Source organism: Onychostoma macrolepis, chromosome 03, assembly GCF_012432095.1.
Source record: "Onychostoma macrolepis isolate SWU-2019 chromosome 03, ASM1243209v1, whole genome shotgun sequence".
Classification (NCBI taxonomy): domain Eukaryota; kingdom Metazoa; phylum Chordata; class Actinopteri; order Cypriniformes; family Cyprinidae; genus Onychostoma; species Onychostoma macrolepis.
This window is the reverse complement of record NC_081157.1, coordinates 49797505-49825328: the sequence shown is the minus strand read 5'-3', so window position 1 is coordinate 49825328 and position 27824 is coordinate 49797505. Positions and strand designations below refer to the sequence as shown.

General features: G+C 35.6%; 1 protein-coding gene and 1 long non-coding RNA gene across 7 annotated transcripts in view; one reads left to right on the top strand and one right to left on the bottom strand.

Moving 5' to 3' along the window:
* The window catches only part of LOC131536081 (uncharacterized), a 124903-nt gene that overhangs the window by 55893 nt on the left and 41186 nt on the right, over positions 1–27824 (top strand). For 4 of the 6 annotated variants that reach the window (XM_058768765.1, XM_058768768.1, XM_058768764.1 and 1 more), the window contains one exon: positions 19972–20385. The exons of the other annotated variants lie outside the window; for them this stretch is intronic. In XM_058768765.1, coding sequence (XP_058624748.1) covers positions 19972–20385 — 414 coding nt within the window. The remainder of the gene's footprint in view (positions 1–19971; positions 20386–27824) is intronic. 6 annotated transcript variants of the gene reach the window in all.
* Positions 16611–18426, bottom strand: LOC131536142 (uncharacterized). The gene is made up of 3 exons (XR_009269865.1): positions 18159–18426; positions 17999–18071; positions 16611–16628 (listed from the first exon to the last, which is right to left on the bottom strand). It is a non-coding gene; the product is annotated as an uncharacterized LOC131536142 (long non-coding RNA).

Below are 27824 nucleotides of genomic sequence, written 5' to 3'. Positions count from 1 at the left end.
GTCATGGTCTTTATGTTCTTAAATGAAATGTGATGTTAGTAGTATTGATAAATACAGTCACTAGTGAAAACAGAATTAATTGGTAATGTTTGAAATAATAGTAAATTGTTGCAAGGAGAATGAAAATGATAGGTTTTTTGGTGCATTTAAATTAACAGATGCATCAAACACGAAATACAGAAAATAGAATAGAAATTGAAGGAAACAGTATTTTAAAGAAGTAAATAATTTACAACAGATCTATGTAAGTATGTTATTTGATGCTGTGTTTTCTGGTGAATATTAAGTCTCAGAAAAAGAATAATAATAATAGATAAAAAGTTTGGACAAACTTTAAGTTGAGAAAGCGGACCAGAAAGTTAGAAAAAGTTTAAAAGTTTGAAGTTTAAAAGTTTTAAGTTTGATGGTTTTCAATGAAATAGTTTGAAGTGTAAAGTAGTTTTACAAACTTAAGGCAATGAGTACAACATAGATAGATGAAGATAGATAGATAGTCAGATTATAGATAGATAGATAAGAAACATTAGATAGATGAGTTTGAATGGATTAGAAATAATATGGGGATTTAATCCTTTCTTTAATTAAAAATGTTGTCATCTCAGTGGAATAGATTTTGTGACTTTTCAACATTTTCTATCTGTATTCACATAAAAAAATGATTGATTGGTTGTTCTGAAGGTATGATTTTTTTGCTAATATAGTCTTTGGTCAATAAATTCAATTGAAAATGAATGAAATACGAAAAATCTATATATTTTTTTTTTAATTTATCAAAAATAATAATAAATCAGCATAGGTCTGAAAATTTTCACAGAAATGAAGGCCTGGTACTAGATCACAAATGCAATAGAAAAGGGCAGATACAAAAACACACATGTGTGACTGCAACAAGAGCATTTTGAAATTGGCAAATAAAATCAATAAATTCTGCATAAATCTGAAAATGTCCACACAACAAAATTAAAAATGATACTAGAGCACAAATGCAATGAGAGGAGCATACTCACTCCGCAGTAACACACACTCTCTTACACACATACCCATTCATATCTGCTTGTGCAGTTGTTTTTAGTTTAGGTTTTTTCGTTTTTTTGTTTACATTATGTCAAAAATAAATAATTTATTTTACTTTTAGATTGAAATAATATGTACCTGCAATCAAGTTTTAGTGACAACTGTGGCATTCTGCAAATTTATTGGCATTATTGCAAAAGTGAGCACTTATACATTTTAATGTGTTCATAATGTTTAAATATATAATTAAATATATATCATAAAAGTTGTATTTTATAATGTTTAAATATATAATTACAAAATATATATCAGAAAAGTTTGAGAGCAGTTGAGCACTTCCAGAAAATGAATGGCTCTCTATGGGCCTCTGCTGGATATGGTCATTACACTATTCTTTCAAAATCTGTGATTTCTGTGAAGTTTTTCTCTAACCACCAGATGGCAGTATTGACCTAACACCTAGATCAATATCCAGAAACAGTTTAAATTTAGATCATCATTTAAAGTTTATTCATAAAATGTAATATTTCATGCAAGCTAATGGTGTAGCTGAGGATTTTGTGGTAAACAGGTACAAAAGTACTTCATATCTCCCAAAACACAGCATTAATGTATAGATGAGAAGTAAACAAACAAACAAAAATATATATTATATGTATGATTAAAATTATAAATGTTTACAATTTACAATTTTTATATTGAAAGGACACAGTAAACAGGAAAAACAGGTCTTATGATTGAAAGGTCTATGTTTGTTTATTTGTGTGTGTGTGTGTGTGTGTGTGTGTGTGTGTGTGTGTGAGATAGATCTCAGATAGAGAGATAGATGAGTTTGAATGGGTTAGAAATAGTACATAGAAGGAAGTCTGATAGATAGATGATAGATAGATAGATAGATAGATAGATAGATACAGTCAGATGATAGATAGATGATAGATAGATAGATACAGTCAGATGATAGATAGATAGATAGATAGATAGATACAGTCAGATGATAGATAGATAGATAGATAGATACAGTCAGATGATAGATAGATAGATAGATAGATACAGTCAGATGATAGATAGATACAGTCAGATGATAGATAGATGATAGATAGATAGATGAGTTTGAATGGGTTAGAAATAGTACATAGAAGGAAGTCTGATTGAGTCTAATGGGCTTCAGTGTGTTTAGATTTAAATTTTGACAGTTGGGTTCAATGTTCAGATGAGCCAATGTAAGTCTATGGGATTTTTATGATTTTAATCTTCATTTTATGAAAACCGTAAGTCGATCAGTTAGAAAAGATATAGCACTAAGTCAGATCAGTCTCAAGACTTGGGAGTTTGGAGTTTAGAGTTAAAGCTCTAGGAGGAGTAGCAGTCAGAAATTTCAGAAAAAGAATAATAATAACTAGAATGTACATTTCCTGAAGAAAATGTGAGTGGTGCTTGCATGGCAAACTGTGCAGATACTACAGTGTTCTGCGCGATTGTAGAAGCCAACTCCATGTCTGTATGATGTTGTGGAGCTGAGATATGGCTTTATGTTGCTATCGGTTGCTAGGGTTCTCTATATGGTTGCTAGGTGTAGCTGCACAGTCGCCATGGTGATACTTACAGACTGGTTTTTCAGCCCAAACAAAGAGATGATATCTATACCACTTTCTGGTGCTGAGAAATTGCTTATTCATGAGTTTGTTCAGTTGCTAAGGTACTCTAATGGTTGCTATGGTGTGACTATACAATTTATGGCATGATATTTAAAGACTATTTGACAGTCTGAATCAACAGAGCCCAACCCATGTTTCTACAATGTTTTGGTGCTGGAAAATTGTTTGTTAATGTCCTTTAAGTTGCTAGGGTGCTGTAAGTGGTTGCTAGGGCATAGGTATGAAGTTGGCATGTCAGTACTTATTGGCTGCTTGATAGGCGAGTCAAAGAGCCCTCCCCAAGTCTCTGTGACCTCCTGATCCAAAGATATAATCTCACTAATTTTGTGCCAATGTTAAGTCTATGGGACTTTTTAAATTTTTCATCCATCAGGCAGACATCACTCAATTACTTATAAAAGATATAGCACACCTCTATAACTGGAGGTTACTAGCGTATTGCTAAGCGGTTGGTAGTTGTCACACATTACTATGTAGATTTGTAGGGTTAGTGTGTTCTTGTCTGATTTAACACTTAGCTAATCACTATTGCATAGCTATTCACTGCTAGCATGTGTAGCATGCATGAGAAGTCCTGTTTGCGATCAAGTCAAAGCAAAACCTGCATGTTTATATGACACTTTATCCAAAGATATCCTTTTGATCTGTTTTCAATGGAGGTCTATTGGTTGCTAGGGTGCTGTAAGTGGTTGCTAGGGTGTGGCTATGAAGGTCATAGGTCATTACTTATTGGTTACTTAAAAGAGTCAAATGAGTGTGTGAGTTACAGAGAGAGAGAGAGAGAAGGGCATAAGGGCCTGCGTGTGTGTGTGTGAAAGTGACAGTTGAGATTCAAATTCAGAACATTCCGCCAATAGTCAATGGGATTTTTGCCGCTTTTAGTCCGCTGTGAAACATTAGGTCAATCGCTTAGAAAAGATATAGCACCTCTCCTCAATGAGCGTCGATTTGACCTCATTCATGGGTCTGTGACAAGCTGCAGGAGGAGTAGCGAAGTTTTGTCCAGAAGAAGAATAAGAAGAAGCAGAATAATAATAATAAGTATGCAAGAATAATAGTGATGCTTGCCTTTGGCAAGCACCACTAACAGAATGTACATTTCCTGAAGAAAATGTGAGTGGTGCTTGCAGTGGCAAAACTGCACTAGGCTGTCAATATAGTTAGATGATGTGAAAAACTATGTCTGTATGATGTTGTGGAGCTGAGATTATCATGTTGCTATATGGTTGCTAGGGTGCTCTATATGGTTGCTATGGTGTGACTATACAGTTTATGGCATGATATTTAAAGACTATTTGACAGTCTGAATCAACAGAGCCCAACCCCATGTTTCTACAATGTTTTGGTGCTGAAAATTGTTTGTTAATGTCCTTTACGGTTGCTAGGGTGTAAGTGGTTGCTAGGGCATAGCTATGAAGTTGTCATGTCAGTACTTATTGGCTGCTTGATAGGCCGAGTCAAAGAGCCCTCCCCAAGTCTCTGTGACCTCCTGATCCAAAGATATAATCTCACTAATTTTGTGCCAATGTTAAGTCTATGGGACTTTTAAAATTTTCATACCAGACACATCATTACACTCAATTACTTATAAAAGATATAGCATCTCCTCAATATGGCGCTGATTTGACATCTCATTCATGGGTCTATGACAAAGGTGCATAGCGTAAATTTGTCTAATAGTAATAACAATAGAATGTACATTTCCTGAAGAAAATGTGATGGTGCTTGATTAGCAAAATGCTGCAGATACTACAGTGTTCTGCGATTTAGAGAAACAACTCATGTCTGTATGATGTTGTGGAGCTGAGATATGGCTTCTTTATGTTGCTATCGGTTGCTAGGGTTCTCTATGTGGTTGCTTGTAGCTGCACAGTCACCATGGTGATACTTACAGACTGGTTTTCTGTAACAAAATCATATCAATACATTTTCTGGTGCTGAGAAATTGCTTATTCATGTGTTTGTTCAGTTGCTAAGGTACTCTAATGGTTGCTATGGTGTGACTATACAGTTTATGGGATGATATTTAAAGACTATTTGACAGTCTGAATCAACAGAGCCCAACCCCATGTTTCTACAATGTTTTGGTGCTGAAAAATTGTTTATTAATGTCCTTTACGGTTGCTAGGGTGCTGTAAGTGGTTGCTAGGGCATAGCTATGAAGTTGTCATGTCAGTACTTATTGGCTGCTTGATAGGCCGAGTCAAAAGAGCCCTCCCCAAGTCTCTGTGACCTCCTGATCCAAAGATATAATCTCACTAATTTTGTGCCAATGTTAAGTCTGGGTTTTTAAATTTTTTTTTCAGCAAATGAAACATCATTATCAATTATAAAACATATAGCACACCTCTATAACTGAGGTTCAAAATGTGCTAATTGAAGTTGTACATCATTACTATGTAGATTTACAGAGTTATTGTATTCTAGTCTGATTTAACATAGCTAATACTATTAATGTAGCTATTTTTTGATGTGTAGATGCATGAGGAAAGTCCTGTTGATCAGTCAAAACAAAAATGCATGTTTCTATGACACTTTTATAAGATATTTTTGATCTGTTTTCAATGGAGGTCTATGTGGTTGCTAGGGTGCTGTAAGTGGTTGCTAGGTTAGATATGAAGGTCATAGGTCATTAATGGTTATAAAGAGGAGTCAAATGAGTGTGTGTGAGTTACAGAGAGAGAGAGAGAGAGAGAGAATCTTGATGTGTGTGTGAAAGTGACAGTTGAGATTCAAATTCAGACATTCCAATGTAAGTCAATGGGATTTTTGATTTTTATTGTGAAACATATTATTAGAAAAGATATAGCACATCTCCTCAATGAGCATGATTTGACATCATTCATGGGTCTGTGACAAGCGGTTGCAGGAGATGAACAGTTTTGTAGAAGAAGAATAGAAGAAGAAGCAGAATAATAATAATAAGTATGCAAGAGAATAATAGTGATATTGCCTTTGGCAAACAATAATAGAATACATTTCCTGAAGAAAATGTGAGTGGTGCTTGCAGTGGCAAAACTCGGCACTGGACAGATACTACAGTGTTCTGCGCGATTGTAGAGAGCCAACTCCCATGTCTGTATGATGTTGTGGAGCTGAGATATGGCTTTTGTTGCTATCTGGTTGCTAGGGTTCTCTATGTGGTTGCTAGGGTGTAGCTGCACAGTTGCCATGGTGATACTTACAGACTGGTTTTCAGAAAGAGGCCAATATCTATACCACTTTCTGGTGCTGAGAAATTGCTTATTCATGTGTTTGTTCAGTTGCTAAGGCACTCTAAATGGTTGCTATGGTGTGCTATACAGTTTATGGGATGATATTTAAAGACTATTTGACAGTCTGAATCAACAGAGCCCAAATGTTTCTACAAGGTTTTGGTTGAATAATTGTTTTTAATGTCCTTTTACAGTTTCTAGGGTGCTGTAAGTGGTTGCTAGGGCATAGCTATGAAGTTGTCATGTCAGTACTTATTGGCTGCTTGATAGAAAGTCAAAAGAGCCTAAGTCTCTGTGACCTCCTGATCCAAAGATATAATCTCACTAATTTTGTGCCAATGTTAAGTCTATGGGACTTTTTTTAGAAATTTTTGTCACCAGATGAACATCATACACTCAATTACTTATAAAAGATATAGCACACCTCTCCTCAATATGTTGCATGATTTGACATCATTCATGGGTCTGACAAAAGGTGCAGGAGGAGTAGCGTGCAAGTTTGTCTGGCGAATATATATACTAGAATGTACATTTCCTGAAGAAAATGTGAGTGGTGCTTGCAGTGGCAAAACTCGGCACTGGCAGATACTACAGTGTTCTGATTGTGAAACTATGTCTGTATGATGTTGTGGAGCTGAGATATGGCTTCTATAGGTTGCTAGGGTTCTCTATGTGGTTGCTAGGGTGTAGCTGCACAGTTGCCATGGTGATACTTACAGACTGGTTTTCAGAAAGAGGCCAATATCTATACCACTTTCTGGTGCTGAGAAATTGCTTATTCATGTGTTTGTTCAGTTGCTAAGGCACTCTAAATGGTTGCTATGGTGTGCTATACAGTTTATGGGATGATATTTAAAGACTATTTGACAGTCTGAATCAACAGAGCCATGTTTCTACAATGTTTTGGTGCTGAAAATTGTTTTTAATGTCCTTTTACAGTTTCTAGGGTGCTGTAAGTGGTTGCTAGGGCATAGCTATGAAGTTGTCATGTCAGTACTTATTGGCTGCTTGATAGACCGAGTCAAAAGAGCCCTCCCCAAGTCTCTGTGACCTCCTGATCCAAAGATATAATCTCACTAATTTTGTGCCAATGTTAAGTCTATGGGACTTTTTGAAATTTTTCGTCCACCAGATGAACATCATACACTCAATTACTTATAAAAGATATAGCACACCTCTCCTCAATATGTTGCATGATTTGACATCATTCATGGGTCTACGACAAAGGTGCAGGAGGAGTAGCGTGTCAAGTTTTGTCTGGGCGAATAGTAATAACAATACTAGAATGTACATTTCCTGAAGAAAATGTGAGTGGTGCTTGCAGTGGCAAAACTTGGCACTGGACAGATACTACAGTGTTCTGCGATTGTAGAGAGCCAACTCCCATGTCTGTATGATGTTGTGGAGCAAGATAGCTTTTAGTTTGCTATTGCTAGGGTTCTCTATGTGGTTGCTAGGGTGTAGCTGCACAGTTGCCATGGTGATACTTACAGACTGGTTTTCAGCCCAAACAAAAGAGGCCACCCCCATATCTATACCACTTTCTGGTGCTGAGAAATTGCTTATTCATGTGTTTGTTCAGTTGCTAAGGTACTCTAAATGGTTGCTATGGTGTGCTATACAGTTTATGGGATGATATTTAAAGACTATTTGACAGTCTGAATCAACAGAGCCCAAATGTTTCTACAATGTTTTGGTGCTGAAAATTGTTTTTAATGTCCTTTTACAGTTTCTAGGGTGCTGTAAGTGGTTGCTAGGGCATAGCTATGAAGTTGTCATGTCAGTACTTATTGGCTGCTTGATAGACCGAGTCAAAAGAGCCCTCCCCCAAGTCTCTGTGACCTCCTGATCCAAAGATATAATCTCACTAATTTTGTGCCAATGTTAAGTCTATGGGACTTTTCGCCCAAATGTTTTCGTCCACCAGATGAACATCATACACTCAATTACTTATAAAAGATATAGCACACCTCTCCTCAATATGTTGCATGATTTGACACCTCATTCATGGGTCTCGACAAAGGTGCAGGAGGAGTAGCGTGCGAAGTTTTGTCTGGGCGAATAGTAATAACAATACTAGATGTACATTTCTCCCAGGCTAGGTTCCAAATGTTGGTATAGATATAACTCATTAGCCTTATTTGTGTTGCTTACGTAAATCTGAAGGGCGAGTGGTGCATTATATGATCAGTGAAGTATCTAAGTTTGATACGCCACTGAATGTACTTCACTAATGGCTGTCTGATTAGGCACCAAGTCTGTTGTTTTCAAGGATTTCAAAGCACTTGTCGCATAGAGAGTTGTAGCACTCTCTACTGTATGATGTTGTGGAGCTATGCAAGATATGCTCAGCCAAAAGTAGTTTTCCAAGCTAGTGGGTCGAACTTTACTTAGGATTTTTTGCCTTTTTGATCCTAGGGTGGTCCCTTAGAGAGAGAGAATGGGGTTCTAAGGGCCTATGAGCCAACTGAGGTTGCTATCAAGCCAGTTGAGATTCTTATTCGCTTACTCAGTCCATTTATTTCCGCTTCGGGTAAATCAGAAAGTGGGATTTTATAGGATGGGAGCCTTTAGGTTCCACAAAAGTTTGAGCCTCGGGGTATAAAACATTTCAGAAAGATGTAAGCAGAAAAGGAATTAAAAAGATAAGATGGTTGAGACGCACTTTCTGGTGCTGAAACTTTAAGGTACCACTGAAATTCGAGTCCCAAGGCTGTCAAGATGTTCAGTTGCTAAGGTACTCTAAATGGTTGCTATGGTGTGGCTATACAGTTTATGGGATGATATTTAAAGACTATTTGACAGTCTGAATCCACTGAGCCCAACGCCATGTTTCTACAATGTTTTGGTGCTGAAAAATGTTTGTTAATGTCCTTTTACAGTTTCTAGGGTGCTGTAAGTGGTTGCTAGGGTGCTGTAAGTGGTTGCTAGGGTGTAGCTGCACAGCTGCCATAGTGATACTTACAGACTGGTTTTTCAGCCCAAACAAAGAGGCCAATATCTATACCACTTTCTGGTGCTGAGAAATTGCTTATTCATGTGCTTGTTCAGTTGCTAAGGCACTCTAAATGGTTGCTATGGTGTGACTATACAATTTATGGCATGATATTTGAAGACTATTTGACAGTCTGAATCCACTGAGCCCAACGCCATGTTTCTACAAGGTTTTGGTCCTGAATAATTGTTTTTAATGTCCTTTTACGGTTGCTAGGGTTCTCTATGTGGTTGCTAGGGCATAGGTATGAAGTTGTCATGTCAGTACTTATTGGCTGCTTGATAGACCGAGTCAAAAGAGCCCTCCCCCAAGTCTCTGTGACCTCCTGATCCAAAGATATGATTTCACAAATTTTATGCCAATGTTAAGTCTATGGGATTTTTTTGCCCAAATTTTTCGCATGCTGTATGATCATCGTACGCCCGATCGCTTAGGAAAGATATAGCACACCTCTCCTCAATGAGCCAGTCGATTTGACACCTCATTCATGGGTCTCGACAAGCGGTGCAGGAGGAGTAGCGTGCAAGTTTTGTCAGGGCGAATAGTAATAATAATACTAGAATGTACATTTCCTGAAGAAAATGTGAGTGGTGCTTGCAGTGGCAAAATTCGGCGGAGGGCAGATACTACAGTGTTCTGCGCGATTGTAGAGAGCCAACTCCCATGTCTGTATGATGTTGTGGAGTCACAAAACTAAAAAAAAAAAAGGAAATATTGTATCCTTTTATTGGCTGTTGACGTCTTATGTTGCTATACGGTTGCTAGGGTTCTCTATGTGGTTGCTAGGGTGTATCTGCACAGTCACCATGGTGATACTTACAGACTGGTTTTTCAGCTCGAACAAAAGAGGCCACGCACGATATCTATACCACTTTCTGGTGCTGAGAAATTGCTTATTCATGAGTTTGTTCAGTTGCTAAGGTACTCTAAATGGTTGCTATGGTGTGACTATACAATTTATGGCATGATATTTGAAGACTATTTGACAGTCTGAATCCACTGAGCCCAACGCCATGTTTCTACAATGTTTTGGTGCTGGAAAATTGTTTGTTAATGTCCTTTTACGGTTGCTAGGGTGCTGTAAGTGGTTGCTAGGGCATAGGTATGAAGTTGTCATGTCAGTACTTATTGGCTGCTTGATAGGCCGAGTCAAAAGAGCCCTCCCCCAAGTCTCTGTGACCTCCTGATCCAAAGATATAATCTCACTAATTTTGTGCCAATGTTAAGTCTATGGGACTTTTTCGCCCAAATTTTTTCATCCATCAGACGAACATCGTACACTCAATTACTTATAAAAGATATAGCACACCTCTATAACTGGGAGGTTACTATCGTGTTGCTAAGCGGTTGGTAGTTGTCACACATCATTACTATATAGTTTTATACAGTTATTCGTATGTTCTTAGCCTGATTTAACACTTAGCTAATCACTATTAGCATGTAGCTATTCACTGCTAGTATGTGTAGCATTTGATCACGAGTCAAAAGAGCAAAACCTGCATGTTTATATGACACTTTTATCCAAAGATATCCCTTTTGATCTGTTTTCAATGGAGGTCTATGGGGTGGTTGCTAGGGTGCTGTAAGTGGTTGCTAGGGTGTGGCTATGAAGGTCATAGGTCATTACTTATTGGTTTCTTAAAAGATGAGTCAAATGAGTGTGTGTGAGTTACAGAGAGAGAGAGAGAAGGGGCTCTAAGGGCCTGCGTGTGTGTGTGTGTGTGAGAAAGTGACAGTTGAGATTCAAATTCACGAACATTCCGCCAATGTAAGTCAATGGGATTTTTTTGCCCACTTTTTCGTCCGCTGTGTGAACATCGTAGGTCCGATCGCTTAGAAAAGATATAGCCCACATCTCCTCAATGAGCCGGTCGATTTGACACCTCATTCATGGGTCTGTGACAAACGGTGCAGGAGGAGTAGCGAACCGAAGTTTTGTCCAGAAGAAGAATAAGAAGAAGCAGAATAATAATAATAAGTATGCAAGAGAATAATAGTGATGCCTTGCCTTTGGCAAGCACCACTAACTAGATAGGAAAGTTCGTCGAGACAAACTTTAAGTTGGCTTGAGAAAGACGGACCAGAAAGTTTGAAAAGTTTTAAAAGTTTTAAAAAAGTTTAAGAAGTTTAAAAAGTTTAAGTTTGAAAAATGTTAAAAGTTTTAAGTTTGATGGTTTTCAGTATGAAATAGTTTGAAGTTTAAAGTAGTTTTACAAACTTAAGGCAATACAGTCTGAGATAGATAGATAGATGATAGATAGATAGATACAGTCAGATTATAGATAGATAGATAAGAAACATTAGATAGATGAGTTTGAATGGATTAGAAATAATATCGGGGTCAGTATGACCCCAATCAACTTTCTTTAATTAAAAAATGTTTCCCTTCATCTCAGTGGAATAAGATTTTGTGACTTTTCAACATTTTCTATCTGTATTCACATAAAAAATAAAAAAAAAGGGCTTGATTCGGTTGTTCTGAAGGTATGTGATTTTTTTTTTTTTTACTAATATGGTCTTTGGGGTCAATAAATTCAATTGAAAATGAATGGGAAATACGAAAAAATCTATATATTTTTTTTTAATTTGTCAAAAAATAATAATAAATCCAGCATAGGTCTGAAAATTTTCACACAGAAATGAAGGCCTGGTACTAGATCACAAATGCAATGTAGAAAAGACGCGCACACACGCATACAAAAACACACATGTGTGACTGCAACAAAGAGCATTTTTATAGAAATTGGCAAATAAAATCAATAAATTCTGCATAAATCTGAAAATGTCCACACAACAAAATTAAAGCCTGATACTAGAGCACAAATGCAATGAGGAACGAGCATACTCACTCACGCACGTACACACACTCTCTTACACACATACCGCCATTCATATCTGCTTATTGCAGTTGTTTTTAGTTTAGGTTTTTTTTTTCGTTTCGATTTTATTTACATTCATGTCAAAAAAATAAATAATTTATTTTACTTTTTAGATTGAAATAAATATGTACCTGCAATCAAGTTTTAGTGACAACTTGTGTGGCATTTCTGCAAATTTATGTGGCATTATTGCAAAAGTGAGCACTTATACAGTTTTTAATGTATTTCATAATGTTTAAATATATAATTACAAAATATATATCATAAAAGTTGTGTATTTTATAATGTTTAAATATATAATTACCAAATATATATCAGAAAAGTTGTGAGAGGAGCAGTTGAGCACTTCCAGAAAAGTGAATGGCTCTCTATGGGCCTCTGCTGGATATATATGGTCATTACACTATTCTTTCAAAATCTGTGATTTCTGTGAAGTTTTTCTCTAACCACCAGATGGCAGTATTGTACACCTAACACCTAGATCAATATCCAGAAACAGTTTAAATTAAATTTAGATCATCATTTAAGAGATTTATTCATAAAAATGTAATATTTCACATGCAAGCTAATGGTGTAGCTGAGGATTTTTGTGGTAAACAGGTACAAAAGTACTTCATATCTCCCAAAACACAGCATTAATGTATAGATGAGAAGTAAACAAACAAACAAAAAATATATATTATATGTATGATTAAAAATTTATAAATGTTTTACAATTACTCTTTCAATTTTGGGGTCATATTGCCCCCAAAGGACACAGGTGTAAACAGGAAAAACAGGTCTTATGATTGAAAGGTCTATGTTTGTTTATTTGTTTGTTTGTGTGTGTGTGTGTGTGTGTGTGTGTGTGCGGCGTGTCTGTGTGTGTGTGTGAGATAGATCTCAGATAGAGAGATAGATGAGTTTGAATGGGTTAGAAATAGTACATAGAAGCGAAGTCTGATAGATAGATAGATAGATAGATAGATAATAGATAGATAGATAGATAGATAGATAGATGAGTTTGATTGGGTTAGAAATAGTACATAGAAGGGAAGTCTGATAGATAGATAGATAATAGATAGATAGATAGATAGATAGATAGATAGATGAGTTTGAATGGGTTAGAAATAGTAGATAGAAGGGAAGTCTGATTGAGTCTAATGGGCTTCAGTGTGTTTAGATTTAAATTTTGACAGTTGGAGCTGGCAAGGTCAGGGCTCATCTGAACATTCCGTCACTGTAAGTCTATGGGAGTTTTATGATTTTTAATCTTCAGTTTTATGAAAACCGTAAGTCTGATCAGTTAGAAAAGATATAGCAACTCGTAGGAGACGTCTTGAAGTGCTACTTGCTGAAAGGACCTGAAGTAATCTCAGAAGGTGCTCTTTGGTTTGGTTTAAAGCAACTATTACAAGAAAGGAATCCGAGGCACTTCTTCTGGTCCAAAAAAGTTATAAAGCCTTTATTCCCATTATGACCATCACAATAGAAGTATTAAAATTGACTAAAACACTGCACCGTTTTAGTCATTTATTATATTATATTATTATTTAATCACAATATTTATGTAAAATACAAGATTAGTTTTATTCCTCTTGGTATATATACTGTATTTGTATACAATTGTGCTAATTTTTGCTTTTGTGATGAATTTGTTATTAATGGCCAGTATGTGTCATAGATGTGATTTGTCTTTGCAATGAATTTATTCTTATTTTTAACACAATTCCACGCATGCATGTATATCAGGGCTCATAAAATTTCAAAATCCCTGGTAGCCCTTCGGCAGGTACTCTTCAGATTTTGGTAGCCCAAAAATTAATTTAACTAGCCCGAATTAAAAATTACTATTTTATTTTTAAATATAGAAAATCAGATAGGAGTTTAAATGTCAATCAAAAATATTATCAATACACAAATATTAACAAATATGAAGGAAGGAATTTTATTTCACTATTTACAGGGTATCTGCAGAATTTTTAAAAATAAATTTAAGGCAATTTATGACCCATTTTAAGAGCTGCACAAGTAAAATGAACACAGAATGAGCGAGGTTGGACAATGTCTGTGGTAACATACAGTTTTGAGCCATAAAATTACATGATTTACAGTTCAGATACAGGTTTTCACAAAAATACAAAAATCTTATACAACAGCGTTTCAGGCTATAGATTGTTTTTATGAAAAGGGATAAAGCAAGCATATAAATTATGTTAAAGATTTTTAGAAGGCACATCAACTTCTTTCTCATTTACAACTCTGTGTTTGCTGCGTAAAAACATGAGTTGATATTTGCATTGATCTGACCATAAACGGCAAGAAAGGCTTATTGGAAATGCAGATTCATTCTCTGCCACGAGGTGGCGCTTTAGGGCGCTGAAATACTGCGGTTTCCTGGAAACACTACACAAAGCAGCTCCGCGCTCAGAAACACTGGTCTATCAGGAATAGGCCTTTATCACAGTCCGCGTGTCGTCACATCCGGCTCCGATTAGTAGCGGAAAGAAATTTCCGCCCGCTTTATAGTCAATGGACAGACGGCATTTTTGTGAAGAAAATTAAACTAATTTAGTTTAGTTGAACATTGATGCAATAAACGTCAATGTTAAAACTGCATATTTATACCGATTCCATACCATGTGTCATGTCATCCTTCATTTTAATGTGTAACATGAGCCTATCTGAGCGACGCGACTGTCAGCGTCAGATTAATGAAGAGCACGCAGCTCAAGTTACTGCCAGAGGAATACTCTCGGACTGATTTAATTTTAATATTATTTAGTTTATTTTTGAATTATATTTATTGTGATTAACCTCACGCTCTTGTTCACAGTATATGATATTCAATCGTTGCATGCAATCACAGAGAATAACTCGATTAAGTGATCAAACTTATTTTTAATTATTGTCTGTGGGCTGGAAATATTTCTTTATTTGAACAACTTAAATTTGATGCAAATATAGAGGATTGCATCATAAAGTCAGCGCGTGAAAAAATGTGAGCATGTTTAATACAAGTTTGCCCTAAACCTTTAATTTAATCATACAGCCGATAGTAATGTTTTAAGCTTTGGCTATTTCTAATGCTTATTAATGTGATTTGTTGTTTATATAGTTTTCTCGCTGTTCTGTAATGAAATAAGGTGATCAGACTGTGAAGAATTGTCTGTACACATACAGTATGCCTCGCGCGCTCCTGTTTAAGTCACAAAATACCCCAGACAGCAAAAATCATTTGGGCCAGATCTGGTCCAGACCCATCGGACGTTCTGGACCAGATCCGTGTAACGGACTCGGGCCGGTGTCTTTTGGCACAACGGGCCAATACCGGCATGGATCCGGTTTTTCCGGATCTGGACCAGAACTGGGCCAGCTCCAGACCAGATGTGGATTCACTTATGGTGATTTGGCCCAAATGTGGGCAGGATCTGGTCCAGTACCATGCGGATCTGGGCCAGCTCATTTAGTGTATTTTATATTATTATATATATATATATATATATATATATATATATGCCTTCATACACACACACACACACAGAAATAAGTTGTATACATATCTAGAATTCAAACACAATTTGTTTATTTGTACAGTGCTTTTCCAACATTTTTGTGTATTTGAACACTTTCCAGCAGTGACTGTATGATTTTGAGATCCATCTTTTCACGCTGAGGGACTCATATGCAACTATTACAGAAGGTTTAAATGCTCACTGATGCTCCAGAAGAAAAAATAATGCATTAAGGGGTGAAAACTTTTTGAATTTGAAGATCAGGTTAAATTGAGCTTATTTTGTCTTGTGGGAAACATGTAACCCAGACAGCAACATAGTGTTGGCCCAGATCCAAATCAATGAAATCAATGCGGGCCACATGTGGGCCGGATCTGGGCCGACACTGCTTGCTGTCTGGGAAGTATCTTCTGTAGCTTCTGAAGGGCAGTACTAAATGAACAAAATATTTAGGCAAAATAAGAAAAATGTACACCTTCATTCTGTTTAAAAGTTTTCACCCCCTTAATGTATCGTGATTCCTTCTGGAGCATCAGTAAGCGTTTTTCACTTCCAGTTCTTGTTGATTATATAATTATAAAATGATCGTACACAAAATTAATAGTAGTTATTATGATTGATGTGGTTTGGAATTGGTAAAAGTGCTTAAAAAAAACATGATCAGAATATTGAATCGCCTAATATGCATGCACTGTATATGCTTTTCCACATCATAAATGTTATCCATGGTTAGCATTTTTTAATTTTCCTGTAATCGAGTAATTTTGTCCTGCTTTGTGTGTAACAAAGATAATGTTCATTCTGCTTACTGCCCATAGGTGTAAAGTATAATAACTGATATAACAGAGAAGAAAAGCAAGGGGAATATTAAAAAAATACACAACTAATTGCATATTACACACATATGTTATGAATGTATTTGTTTCATTTAGTATTACAAAGCAAGGAAGGCAATGTTTAAGCCTTACACATAAGAGTCAGAGTTTATTAACATGCTCCACTGTGGAAATTAGTGCATGGGACATCAGTGTCATATACACTTCCTTTAATCACCGACTTGAGATGAAAAAGACACACAGACTATAGCATTGCTAGAGGACTATGACTGTTATAACAGGAATATTGTTCAGGATGCTGGGTGTGAGGTTATTTGAAGGAGCATTTCTCCAGAAAGCTGCAAGCCTCAATCGGCCCCAACAAACAGTATGTTTCGAACAGCACAAGTTGTAACATTATCAGGCACTCATTATTATCAATACTCAATTATAAATTGTGGCATTCAAATAGCTTGAATAACTCAAACTCCACTGAAAACTTAAAAAGAAAAGAAAAATGGACTCACCTTACTATGTGACAGTCCGGCTCTCGGGTGGAACCTGAAATTGAAACAGATCGTTATATAGTGTTGCTGGACAATTTCTCAGTTCATTTACCCAATTAACATGGAGCATACCGTTAACAGAAATAAAAGCATATTTTGGCAAAGCTTTTATAAATAAAAATCATACCAAACAATATAATGCAATACATGTCTGTCTCCTCAGTGCCCCTCTGTTTCTATCGTTCAGGATGTGCCTGAAAGCGTTCTGCCTGCTTATTCAAGGGGACCGGGCTCGTCAAACGTTTGGACACATTACTGTTTTTAATCTTCTTGAAATAAGTCTCTTATGCTCATCAAGCCAGCATTTATTTGATCAAAAATACAAAAATATATATATATTGTGAAGTATTAAAAATAATGAAATGAAATAAAATAATGGTTTTCTATTTTAATATACTTCAAAATATAATTTATTTCTGCGATCAAAGCTGAATCTTCAGCATCATTACTCGTCTTCAGTGTCACATGATCCTTCAGAAATCATTATAATATACTAATTTGATACTCCGTTGTTATCGATGTTGGAAACAGTTGTGCTGCTTAATTTTTTGGGAACCTGTGATACTTTTTTCAGGATTTATTGATGAATAAAAAGTTAAAAAGAAAAGCATTTATTTATTCAGCTTTGCCATCACAGAAATAAATTATATTTTAATTACAATTTTAAAAGTAATTATCAGTTAAAATGTTTTTTATGAATATATTGTAAAAGCGTAATTTATTTCTGTGATCAAAGCTGTATTTTCATGCTCCTTAATATATGCAGAAACCATGATATACAACCATTCAAATGTTTGGTGTGTGTAAATAGAAATGATTTTTATTTTATAAAAATAGAAATTTTATTTAGCAAATAGGCATTAAATTGATAAAAGTAAAAATATTTATAATGAAGCAAAAAATATATTTCAAATAAATGATGTTCTTTTGAACTGTCTATTCATCAAAGAATCATAAAAATGTTAAGCAGCAAAAAAAAAATTTTTTTTAATTTTTTTTTACATCTAATAATAATAAGAACCATTACTGATAACTGAGCACCAATAAAAATCCAGCACTAAATCAGCATGTTAGAATGATTTCTGAACGATCATGCACTGAAGACTGCAGTAATGATGCTGAAAACTCACAGGAATAAGTTACATTTTAAAAATATATTCAAATGATATTTCACAATATTACTTTTTTATTTTTGATCAAATAAATGCATGCAGCCTTGAGGGTTAGTACTTAAACGTTAACATTGCTAGCCCACCATGACAGGCAGCAATCTTAAACATTAAATTTTAATAGAAGCAGTCAAAATGACTAAAGTTTAAATTGAGTAATTAAGTTAAAATTCGTTTATTACGTATAATTACAGACCTCTGGACCGTTTTCTTCATGTTAGCAAGTCCTCTGATAACAGGCCTAAATTGTTCGCCGGTCCAACACCGATCTAAGGAGCAATAAAAACAGTTATCGAGTACACAACATAAGAAATTTATTTGTTAGTAGAACAGTGTGATCACATGGTGTGACATACCTTGGTGAAGTTTGTGAGGATAACAGCGTGCAGTCCGTGCCTCGATCGTCTTGACGTCGTCTTCTACTATTAAGGTTTATTGGCGGTTGGCAAACAACTTTTTGGTGCATTACCGCCACCATCTGGTGTGAGTGTGGACCAGAATGTTGTGTATAAGCATTGTTTAAAAAAATAAAAAAAAATCCTTCCACTTAAATTGGTTTCTCTAAGATATTGAAACAGTATATTACAACACATTTTATTTTACTCTTTCCGCGAAATGCTAATCAAGCCAGCATTTATTTGATCAAAAATACAGGAAAAAGTATTACAATTTAAAATAATGGTTTTCTATTTTAATTTACTTCAAAATACAATTTATTGCTTTGATCAGAGCAAATATCTTTGGCGTCTTCTGTTCTGAACTGCAGAAAAAAGCAGCGCTCGTTTCGGACGCCGCCCGGATCTGCTCTGCGACAGTAGTTCCCGCCACTGAAACCGGGCCGGGCTGGATCCGTGTTACAGCACTGAAAGCGGATGTGACTGTAATCTGGATTTGCCGGTTTGAAAACGGATCTGGCACAGAGTCAACTGCTGTCTGGGACGCATCTGGATATCGTGACAACATATTCCTTCGTTTCATAATACTCAGTTAATTGTTGTAAACTGAGATTGGTGTCTTTAGAAGGCGTATCTGTGCTGAATTCTCGTAAATAATCCACAACAAAACTTTTCGAACGCGGAAGTGTGATAAAGGCCTATTATAGGTAAAATGCCAAAGACACGTTTCTGAGGACAGTCGGTTCCCTTCAGATACATTCACATAAAGACATCTGCGCCGCATTTTGACTTGAAACTGCAGTGCTCATTATTTATTCAATGACATCATTGCCTTTTGAAGTTTAATCCTGCCGTATCACGACTCATGTCTTTCCGTCCCCAACTGTAAGACCTCTAGAAATTATAATTAAGACATTTCTTATACCATTTAACGTATTTAAAACTTTTTATGGCCTTAATTTTGATACAACTCACTTTAAAAGTTTATAAGGACCTGCGGGAGATCTGTATTTAAGGAGCCCGACTGGAAAACACAATACCCCCGGGACGTCGGGCTAGCGATTTTGCGAGCCCTGAGATGGATAGATAGATGGATAGATAGATGGATAGATAGATAGAGCCCACACACACACACACACACCCCTATTCAGATCGATGGATCGGTTACAACTACATATGTTTCTGTGTCTGTAAATGCATCTCTCTCACTGACTACATCGTCCCGATCAGATTCAAAATGATCAAAGCATGATCTACATAGGTTATGATCTATATGATATATCTAACGCATGCATGTATATGAAAAACGCTATATTACAACCAGTGAGGATCAATTTATAAAAAGAAATGTGACTAAAACTGAGTACAATTTAAACTGTTTACGTGGATATATTGAACAGGGTTATATTGAATACTGATTGTGTCAGTTTATCCTATTTTAGATTAAAATGAAGTATTATTTAATTACTTCATTCAAATGTAGCTCTTCTGCTTCGCTGCGTCTCATGAATCTTCATCTTTTACTGTCTCTTCAATAAGACTTGAGTTCAGTGTAAGTCTGTGTTGTATCTGATGCCATTATTTAAGGTTTGTACAGTTATCAAAACTGTAAATTAATTATTGACATTTAATGTCTAATTTAAAAAGTGTTTAATATCAGCTGAAAACCAGAAACAAAACACAGTTTGTTATTTTGCATTATTTAATCACATCATAGCTGTATATGTTCTGTGATATCTGTTTATTCACATTTCTCTTTTCCATTTTGTTACAGATTCTCTGATCAGAGTGAAAGTGTTATAAGCAGATTTCTTCTGAGTCTCTTCATTAAAGCAGCAGAGACTGAGACACAGACAGGAGAACAGATACTGAAACTGTTAGCATCAGTCTGCACCAGCTCTTCTGATTATGGATGGACTCATATAATTTATGGCAGTGATTTCCTGCTGGATCTTTGCTCTCATGTGAAGAACTATGAGACTCAAACAGGCAGGAGTTATCTTCCAGCATTACAGTCAGTTTTCCAGTCACGTGATGTCTGGATCATAGATCTCTCAGAGAGAAAGAGCTCCGTCCTCCTGGAAGTGCTGAAGCTCCAGACAGAGAAGAAACCAGTAGAGCTGAGAAGATGTTCAGAGGAAGAAGTGATGAGTTTCCTTCAGTGTCTGCCCTACATCTCACAGCTGAGGTGAGAAAATCTCTGGCTACTTACAGTTATTGTGAAATATGATTTCTGCATAAGCTGGAGCATGTTTTCTGGTCTTAATGAGTGTGTTTAGATTAGAGGCTCTGTTGTGTTTCAGTGTTAGCTATAGAGTGATGCATTCTGTCCATTCACTACATCTGATCTCAGTTTTGTGTCGACGGCTAAATCTAAGCTCAGTTGTTGTTCAGGGTGAGATTCAGCTGACTGTGAGTGAGAGCTCACCAGCAGATGCTATCAGAGTACATGTGCTGAACGATGCAGCTGATAATAACAGTTAACTGTTAACACTAGTCATGATGATGTGTGTCAGTAGATCAATATGATTAATTATACTTACATTCTCTATCATTTAATGGAGTCAACATCCAGTTAGTCCTGACGAGCACCACATTTTTCAGGTGTGTTTAAGGAGTTTGTAATAGAGATCGCCTGTTATTCAAGGATGCAGTTACTGCACAAAATATATTTTATAACTTTTATGTTCCCCAAGAAACTTTGTATTGGCTCGTATAACTTTTGCGTTCTCTCGTAAAGATAATTGCAGGCTCACAAAACTATTGCATCCTCTGACAAAGATATTTGTGTTCTCTCGCAAAACTAGTTGAGTTTGGTCAAATATTGTTTATTTTACAGCTTGCAGTGGTTCATACAGCTCTGTTCGTTCACAATGGAGCGGTTCATAGAGTTTTATTTTGAACTTTGACTCAAGTATAAAGAAACACAGATCGTAGGAGACGTCTTGAAGTGCTACTTGCTGAAAGGACCTGAAGTAATCTCAGAAGGTGCTCTTTGGTTGGGTTTAAAGCAACTATTACAAGAAAGGAATCCGAGGCACTTCTTCTGGTCCAAAAAAGTTATAAAGCCTTTATTCTCATTATGACCATCACAATAGAAGTATTAAAAATGACTAAAACACTGCACTGTTTTAGTCATTTATTATATTATATTATTATTTAATCACAATATTTATGTAAAATACAAGATTAGTTTTATACCTCTTGGTATATATACTGTATTTGTATACAATTGTGCTAATTTTTGCTTTTGTGATGAATTTGTTATTAATGGCCAGTATGTGTCATAGATGTGATTTGTCTTTGCAATGAATTTATTATTATTTTTAACACAATTCCACGCATGCATGTATATCAGGGCTCGCAAAATTTCAAAATCCCTGGTAGCCCTTCGGGCAGGTACTCTTCAGATTTTGGTAGCCCAAAAATTAATTTAACTAGCCCGAATTAAAAATTACTATTTTATTATTTTTTTTAAATATAGAAAATCAGATAGGAGTTTAAATGTCAATCAAAAATATTATCAATACACAAATATTAACAAATATGAAGGAAGGAATTTTATTTCACTATTTACAGGGTATCTGCAGAATTTTTAAAAATAAATTTAAGGCAATTTATGACCCATTTTAAGAGCTGCACGAGTAAAATGAACACAGAATGAGCGAGGTTGGACAATGTCTGTGGTAACATACAGTTTTGAGCCATAAAATTACATGATTTACAGTTCAGATACAGGTTTTCACAAAAACAAAAATACAAATCTTATACAACAGCGTTTCAGGCTATAGATTGTTTTTATGAAAAGGGATAAAGCAAGCATATAAATTATGTTAAAGATTTTTAGAAGGCACATCAACTTCTTTCTCATTTACAACTCTGTGTTTGCTGCGTAAAAACATGAGTTGATATTTGCATTGATCTGACGATAAGCGGCAAGAAAGGCTTATTAGAAATGCAGATTCATTCTCTGCCACGGTGGCGCTTTAGGGCGCTGAAATACTGCGGTTTCCCCGGAAACACTACACAAAGCAGCTCCGCGCTCAGAAACACTGGTCTATCAGGAATAGGCCTTTATCACAGTCCGCGTGTCGTCACATCCGGCTCCGATTAGTAGCGGAAAGAAATAGAGTGGGGGAACTATGACGTCACTTTGTAGGCGGATCGGCGGTTAGCATGAAACTGGTTCCTTCGACAAAAAACCAATAGGATTTTTTCATAGGCTTTTGGATTATCGCAAAAAATAAGGTCTGTGTTCAACCATAGTTCATGAAACTTACACGTTTTGTTCCTCAAGATAATCTTGACAAGATAATATAACTTTGACGAATTTTGAAGCCTAAATAAAAGCGGCAGAACTGAAAAGCTAAACTTAGGCTATAAACGAACTACAGCACCACAGTCGCTCGTCTTCAGCGTCACCACCACCGCGCTCCCGACAACTGTTTCAAACTTATTTATAACATGTTCAGTGAAGGATTTACTCTGTATATGAATTTTAATCCACGCTACAAGAACCGTTTCATGAATAAATACAAAACTAGAGACAAACTAAAACTGAAATGAGACATTAGTAATAAATAGTATAGTGAATAAATGAAATAATCTTAACTAAAGGACATTTAAAGCACGTATTTCTGTACATTTCGAAATAAGGGGCATTAAAAGTCAATAAATCATTGATTAATATGAATATTTTAATTAAAAGCGTATCCCGCGTATTTAAATAACAGCAGAGTGAGCGAGTTTTGGATATGGTAAGATTAAACTTATTTAGTGAACAAAGTACCACATTTCAGCTCTCATTTTGTTAGGATTGGTACACAAAATGTTATTTTATCCGTGCTTCAAGGAAATCCTCAATCTATGTTTTCTAACCGCTTCATGTGGCGCAAACATTGAATTTTTACGTGCCTTTAAGCAATATGCATCATTAAAGTTTAACTTTCACCACGTTAAGCCGGCAAATGTGGTGTTTACATGTAATAATCGTAATATGCGTTTACCTTATGGTGCGGAGAGTCTCTGTGTCAGTAAAGTGACAAAACAAGCACATGTGTCGCATTTCAGGGGCAAAGCAAAAAAACAACAACATCGAACAACAATATAAAATGCTGTAAACTATTCATTGTTTATCCTAAAATTAATTGAATTACAAATTATACTACGATTGGAAAATACTGTATATTGATGAACTGTTCGGCGTGATGACGTTTAATGTCTCCGACAGCGCCTGTAGTCCCATTTAGCAACTTGTTAGCAACCGTCTTTTTTAAGAGACATAACAGCTTAAAAAAATCACGAGTGGGGTGTAACTGGTGTGTTTTATGTCGTAGAATAAAACGTGAAAGTATCTTGAGCTTGTGTGAACCACGGACCTTATTTTAGGGATTTAACCAAAATCCCATTCAAAAAACCCATTGACTCTGAGACGATGGAACCGGAAGCGCTAAAATGCACTCGCTTCCAGGTTTTCGCCTACAAAGTGACATCATAGTTCCCCCACTCTATTTCCGCCCGCTTTATAGTCAATGGACAGACGGCATTTTTGTGAAGAAAATTAAACTAATTTAGTTTAGTTGAACATTGATGCAATAAACGTCAATGTTAAGACTGCATATTTATACCGATTCCATACCATGTGTCATGTCATCCTTCATTTTAATGTGTAACATGAGCCTATCTGAGCGACGCGACTGTCAGCGTCAGATTAATGAAGAGCACGCAGCTCAAGTTACTGCCAGAGGAATACTCTCGGACTGATTTAATTTTAATATTATTTAGTTTATTTTTGAATTATATTTATTGTGATTAACCTCACGCTCTTGTTCACAGTATATGATATTCAATCGTTGCATGCAATCACAGAGAATAACTCGATTAAGTGATCAAACTTATTTTTAATTATTGTCTGTGGGCTGGAAATATTTCTTTATTTGAACAACTTAAATTTGATGCAAATATAGAGGATTGCATCATAAAGTCAGCGCGTGAAAAAATGTGAGCATGTTTAATACAAGTTTGCCCTAAACCTTTAATTTAATCATACAGCCGATAGTAATGTTTTAAGCTTTGGCTATTTCTAATGCTTATTAATGTGATTTGTTGTTTATATAGTTTTCGCTGTTCTGTAATGAAATAAGGTGATCAGACTGTGAAGAATTGTCTGTACACATACAGTATGCCTCGCGCTCCTGTTTAAGTCACGAAATACCCCAGACAGCAAAATCATTTGGGCCAGATCTGGTCCAGACCCATCGGACGTTCTGGACCAGATCCGTAACGGACTCGGGCGGTGTCTTTTGGCACAACGGGCCAATACCGGCATGGATCCGGTTTTCCGGATCTGGACCAGAACTGGGCCAGCTCCAGACCAGATGTGGATTCACTTATGGTGATTTGGCCCAAATGTGGGCAGGATCTGGTCCAGTACCATGCGGATCTGGGCCAGCTCATTTAGTGTATTTTATATTATTATATATATATATATATATGCCTTCATACACACACACAGAAATAAGTTGTATACATATCTAGAATTCAAACACAATTTGTTTATTTGTACAGTGCTTTTCACAATACATATTCCAATGCAGCTTTACAGAAAATGCATTTAAAAAGAGTATTGCATTTAAAAGTTACAAAATAAAAAGAGTAATGTCCATATGCCACAGTATTTGTACAGTTCCCGGATAATACAAATCATACAAGTAGATAATGACTATTTAAGTAGAAATGATAAATACCTTTAAAAGCAATGATTACAAGCATCATAATACATAATTAAATATCTTTTTTTTTTAAAAGGTATAATATGAAGGTCTTAGACAACAAAAAGTTTAAAGAAATTATTTAGATGTACAGACAGTTACTGTCCTGAACACTATTAAAACAATATTCATATTAAAACAATTGAATTACTACACAAAACATCTTTTACTACACTACATCTTTTCTTTTGATAATTTTTGCATCAAAAGCAAAATTAAAGTTAATTTAAAACACTACCCCAAGTAGTATAAGTCTCTACTTCTAGTGCTTACTGTACATAATATTCACCAAGCTTAAAACAGTGCTACACAATAAGAATGAGAAGAATCTGAATAATTACCACAGGAAATTTTATATCACAGGAAAGGTCTTACAAATGTGTGTCACCGTTGTGTGCTTGAGTTGGTTCTAGTTGTTCGAGTCTTCTGCAATGCCGTTTTGAGGTAAATGCGAGCCCTCCATCTGACTCCACAGCTTAAAGACAGTTCCCCCCTTTTCGCTGTCTCAAAAAAAAAAAAAAAAGATTAAATATCTTTTTAATATTAACATATTAATATATTAAATATATTATACACATACAGTACATATATACACAAACACACACATAAGGTCAAAAGTTTACATGCACCTTGCAGAATCAAAATGTTAATTATTTTACCAAAATAAGAGGGATAAGACATTTACATATTGTCCACAAGAGAAATTTTTTTGAATTTATAAAATGACCCGTTGTTTACATCTACTTGATTCTTAATACTGTTCCCTGAATGATCCACAGCTGTGTGTTTTTGTTTAGTGATAGTTGCTCATGAGTCCCTTGTTTGTTCTGAACAGTTAAACTGTCTGCTGTTCTTCAGAAAAATCCTGTGCTTTTCCAACATTTTTGTGTATTTGAACACTTTCCAGCAGTGACTGTATGATTTTGAGATCCATCTTTTCACGCTGAGGGACTCATATGCAACTATTACAGAAGGTTTAAATGCTCACTGATGCTCCAGAAGAAAAAATAATGCATTAAGGGGTGAAAACTTTTTGAATTTGAAGATCAGGTTAAATTGAGCTTATTTTGTCTTGTGGGAAACATGTAACCCAGACAGCAACATAGTGTTGGCCCAGATCCAAATCAATGAAATCAATGCGGGCCACATGTGGGCCGGATCTGGGCCGACACTGCTTGCTGTCTGGGAAGTATCTTCTGTAGCTTCTGAAGGGCAGTACTAAATGAACAAAATATTTAGGCAAAATAAGAAAAATGTACACCTTCATTCTGTTTAAAAGTTTTCACCCCTTAATGTATCGTGATTCCTTCTGGAGCATCAGTAAGCGTTTTCACTTCCAGTTCTTGTTGATTATATAATTATAAAATGATCGTACACAAAATTAATAGTAGTTATTATGATTGATGTGGTTTGGAATTGGTAAAAGTGCTTAAAAAAAACATGATCAGAATATTGAATCGCCTAATATGCATGCACTGTATATGCTTTTCCACATCATAAATGTTATCCATGGTTAGCATTTTTTAATTTTCCTGTAATCGAGTAATTTTGTCCTGCTTTGTGTGTAACAAAGATAATGTTCATTCTGCTTACTGCCCATAGGTGTAAAGTATAATAACTGATATAACAGAGAAGAAAAGCAAGGGGAATATTAAAAAAATACACAACTAATTGCATATTACACACATATGTTATGAATGTATTTGTTTCATTTAGTATTACAAAGCAAGGAAGGCAATGTTTAAGCCTTACACATAAGAGTCAGAGTTTATTAACATGCTCCACTGTGGAAATTAGTGCATGGGACATCAGTGTCATATACACTTCCTTTAATCACCGACTTGAGATGAAAAAGACACACAGACTATAGCATTGCTAGAGGACTATGACTGTTATAACAGGAATATTGTTCAGGATGCTGGGTGTGAGGTTATTTGAAGGAGCATTTCTCCAGAAAGCTGCAAGCCTCAATCGGCCCCAACAAACAGTATGTTTCGAACAGCACAAGTTGTAACATTATCAGGCACTCATTATTATCAATACTCAATTATAAATTGTGGCATTCAAATAGCTTGAATAACTCAAACTCCACTGAAAACTTAAAAAAGAAAAGAAAAAATGGACTCACCTTACTATGTGACAGTCCCGGCTCTCGGGTGGAACCTGAAATTGAAACAGATCGTTATATAGTGTTGCTGGACAATTTCTCAGTTCATTTACCCAATTAACATGGAGCATACCGTTAACAGAAATAAAAGCATATTTTGGCAAAGCTTTTATAAATAAAAATCATACCAAACAATATAATGCAATACATGTCTGTCTCCTCAGTGCCCCTCTGTTTCTATCGTTCAGGATGTGCCTGAAAGCGTTCTGCCTGCTTATTCAAGGGGACCGGGCTCACAAACGTTTGGACACATTACTGTTTTAATCTTCTTGAAATAAGTCTCTTATGCTCATCAAGCCAGCATTTATTTGATCAAAATACAAAAATATATATATTGTGAAGTATTAAAAATAATGAAATGAAATAAAATAATGGTTTTCTATTTTAATATACTTCAAAATATAATTTATTTCTGCGATCAAAGCTGAATCTTCAGCATCATTACTGCGTCTTCAGTGTCACATGATCCTTCAGAAATCATTATAATATACTAATTTGATACTCCGTTGTTATCGATGTTGGAAACAGTTGTGCTGCTTAATTTTTGGGAACCTGTGATACTTTTTCAGGATTTATTGATGAATAAAAAGTTAAAAGAAAAGCATTTATTTATTCAGCTTTGCCATCACAGAAATAAATTATATTTTAATTACAATTTTAAAAGTAATTATCAGTTAAAATGTTTTTTAT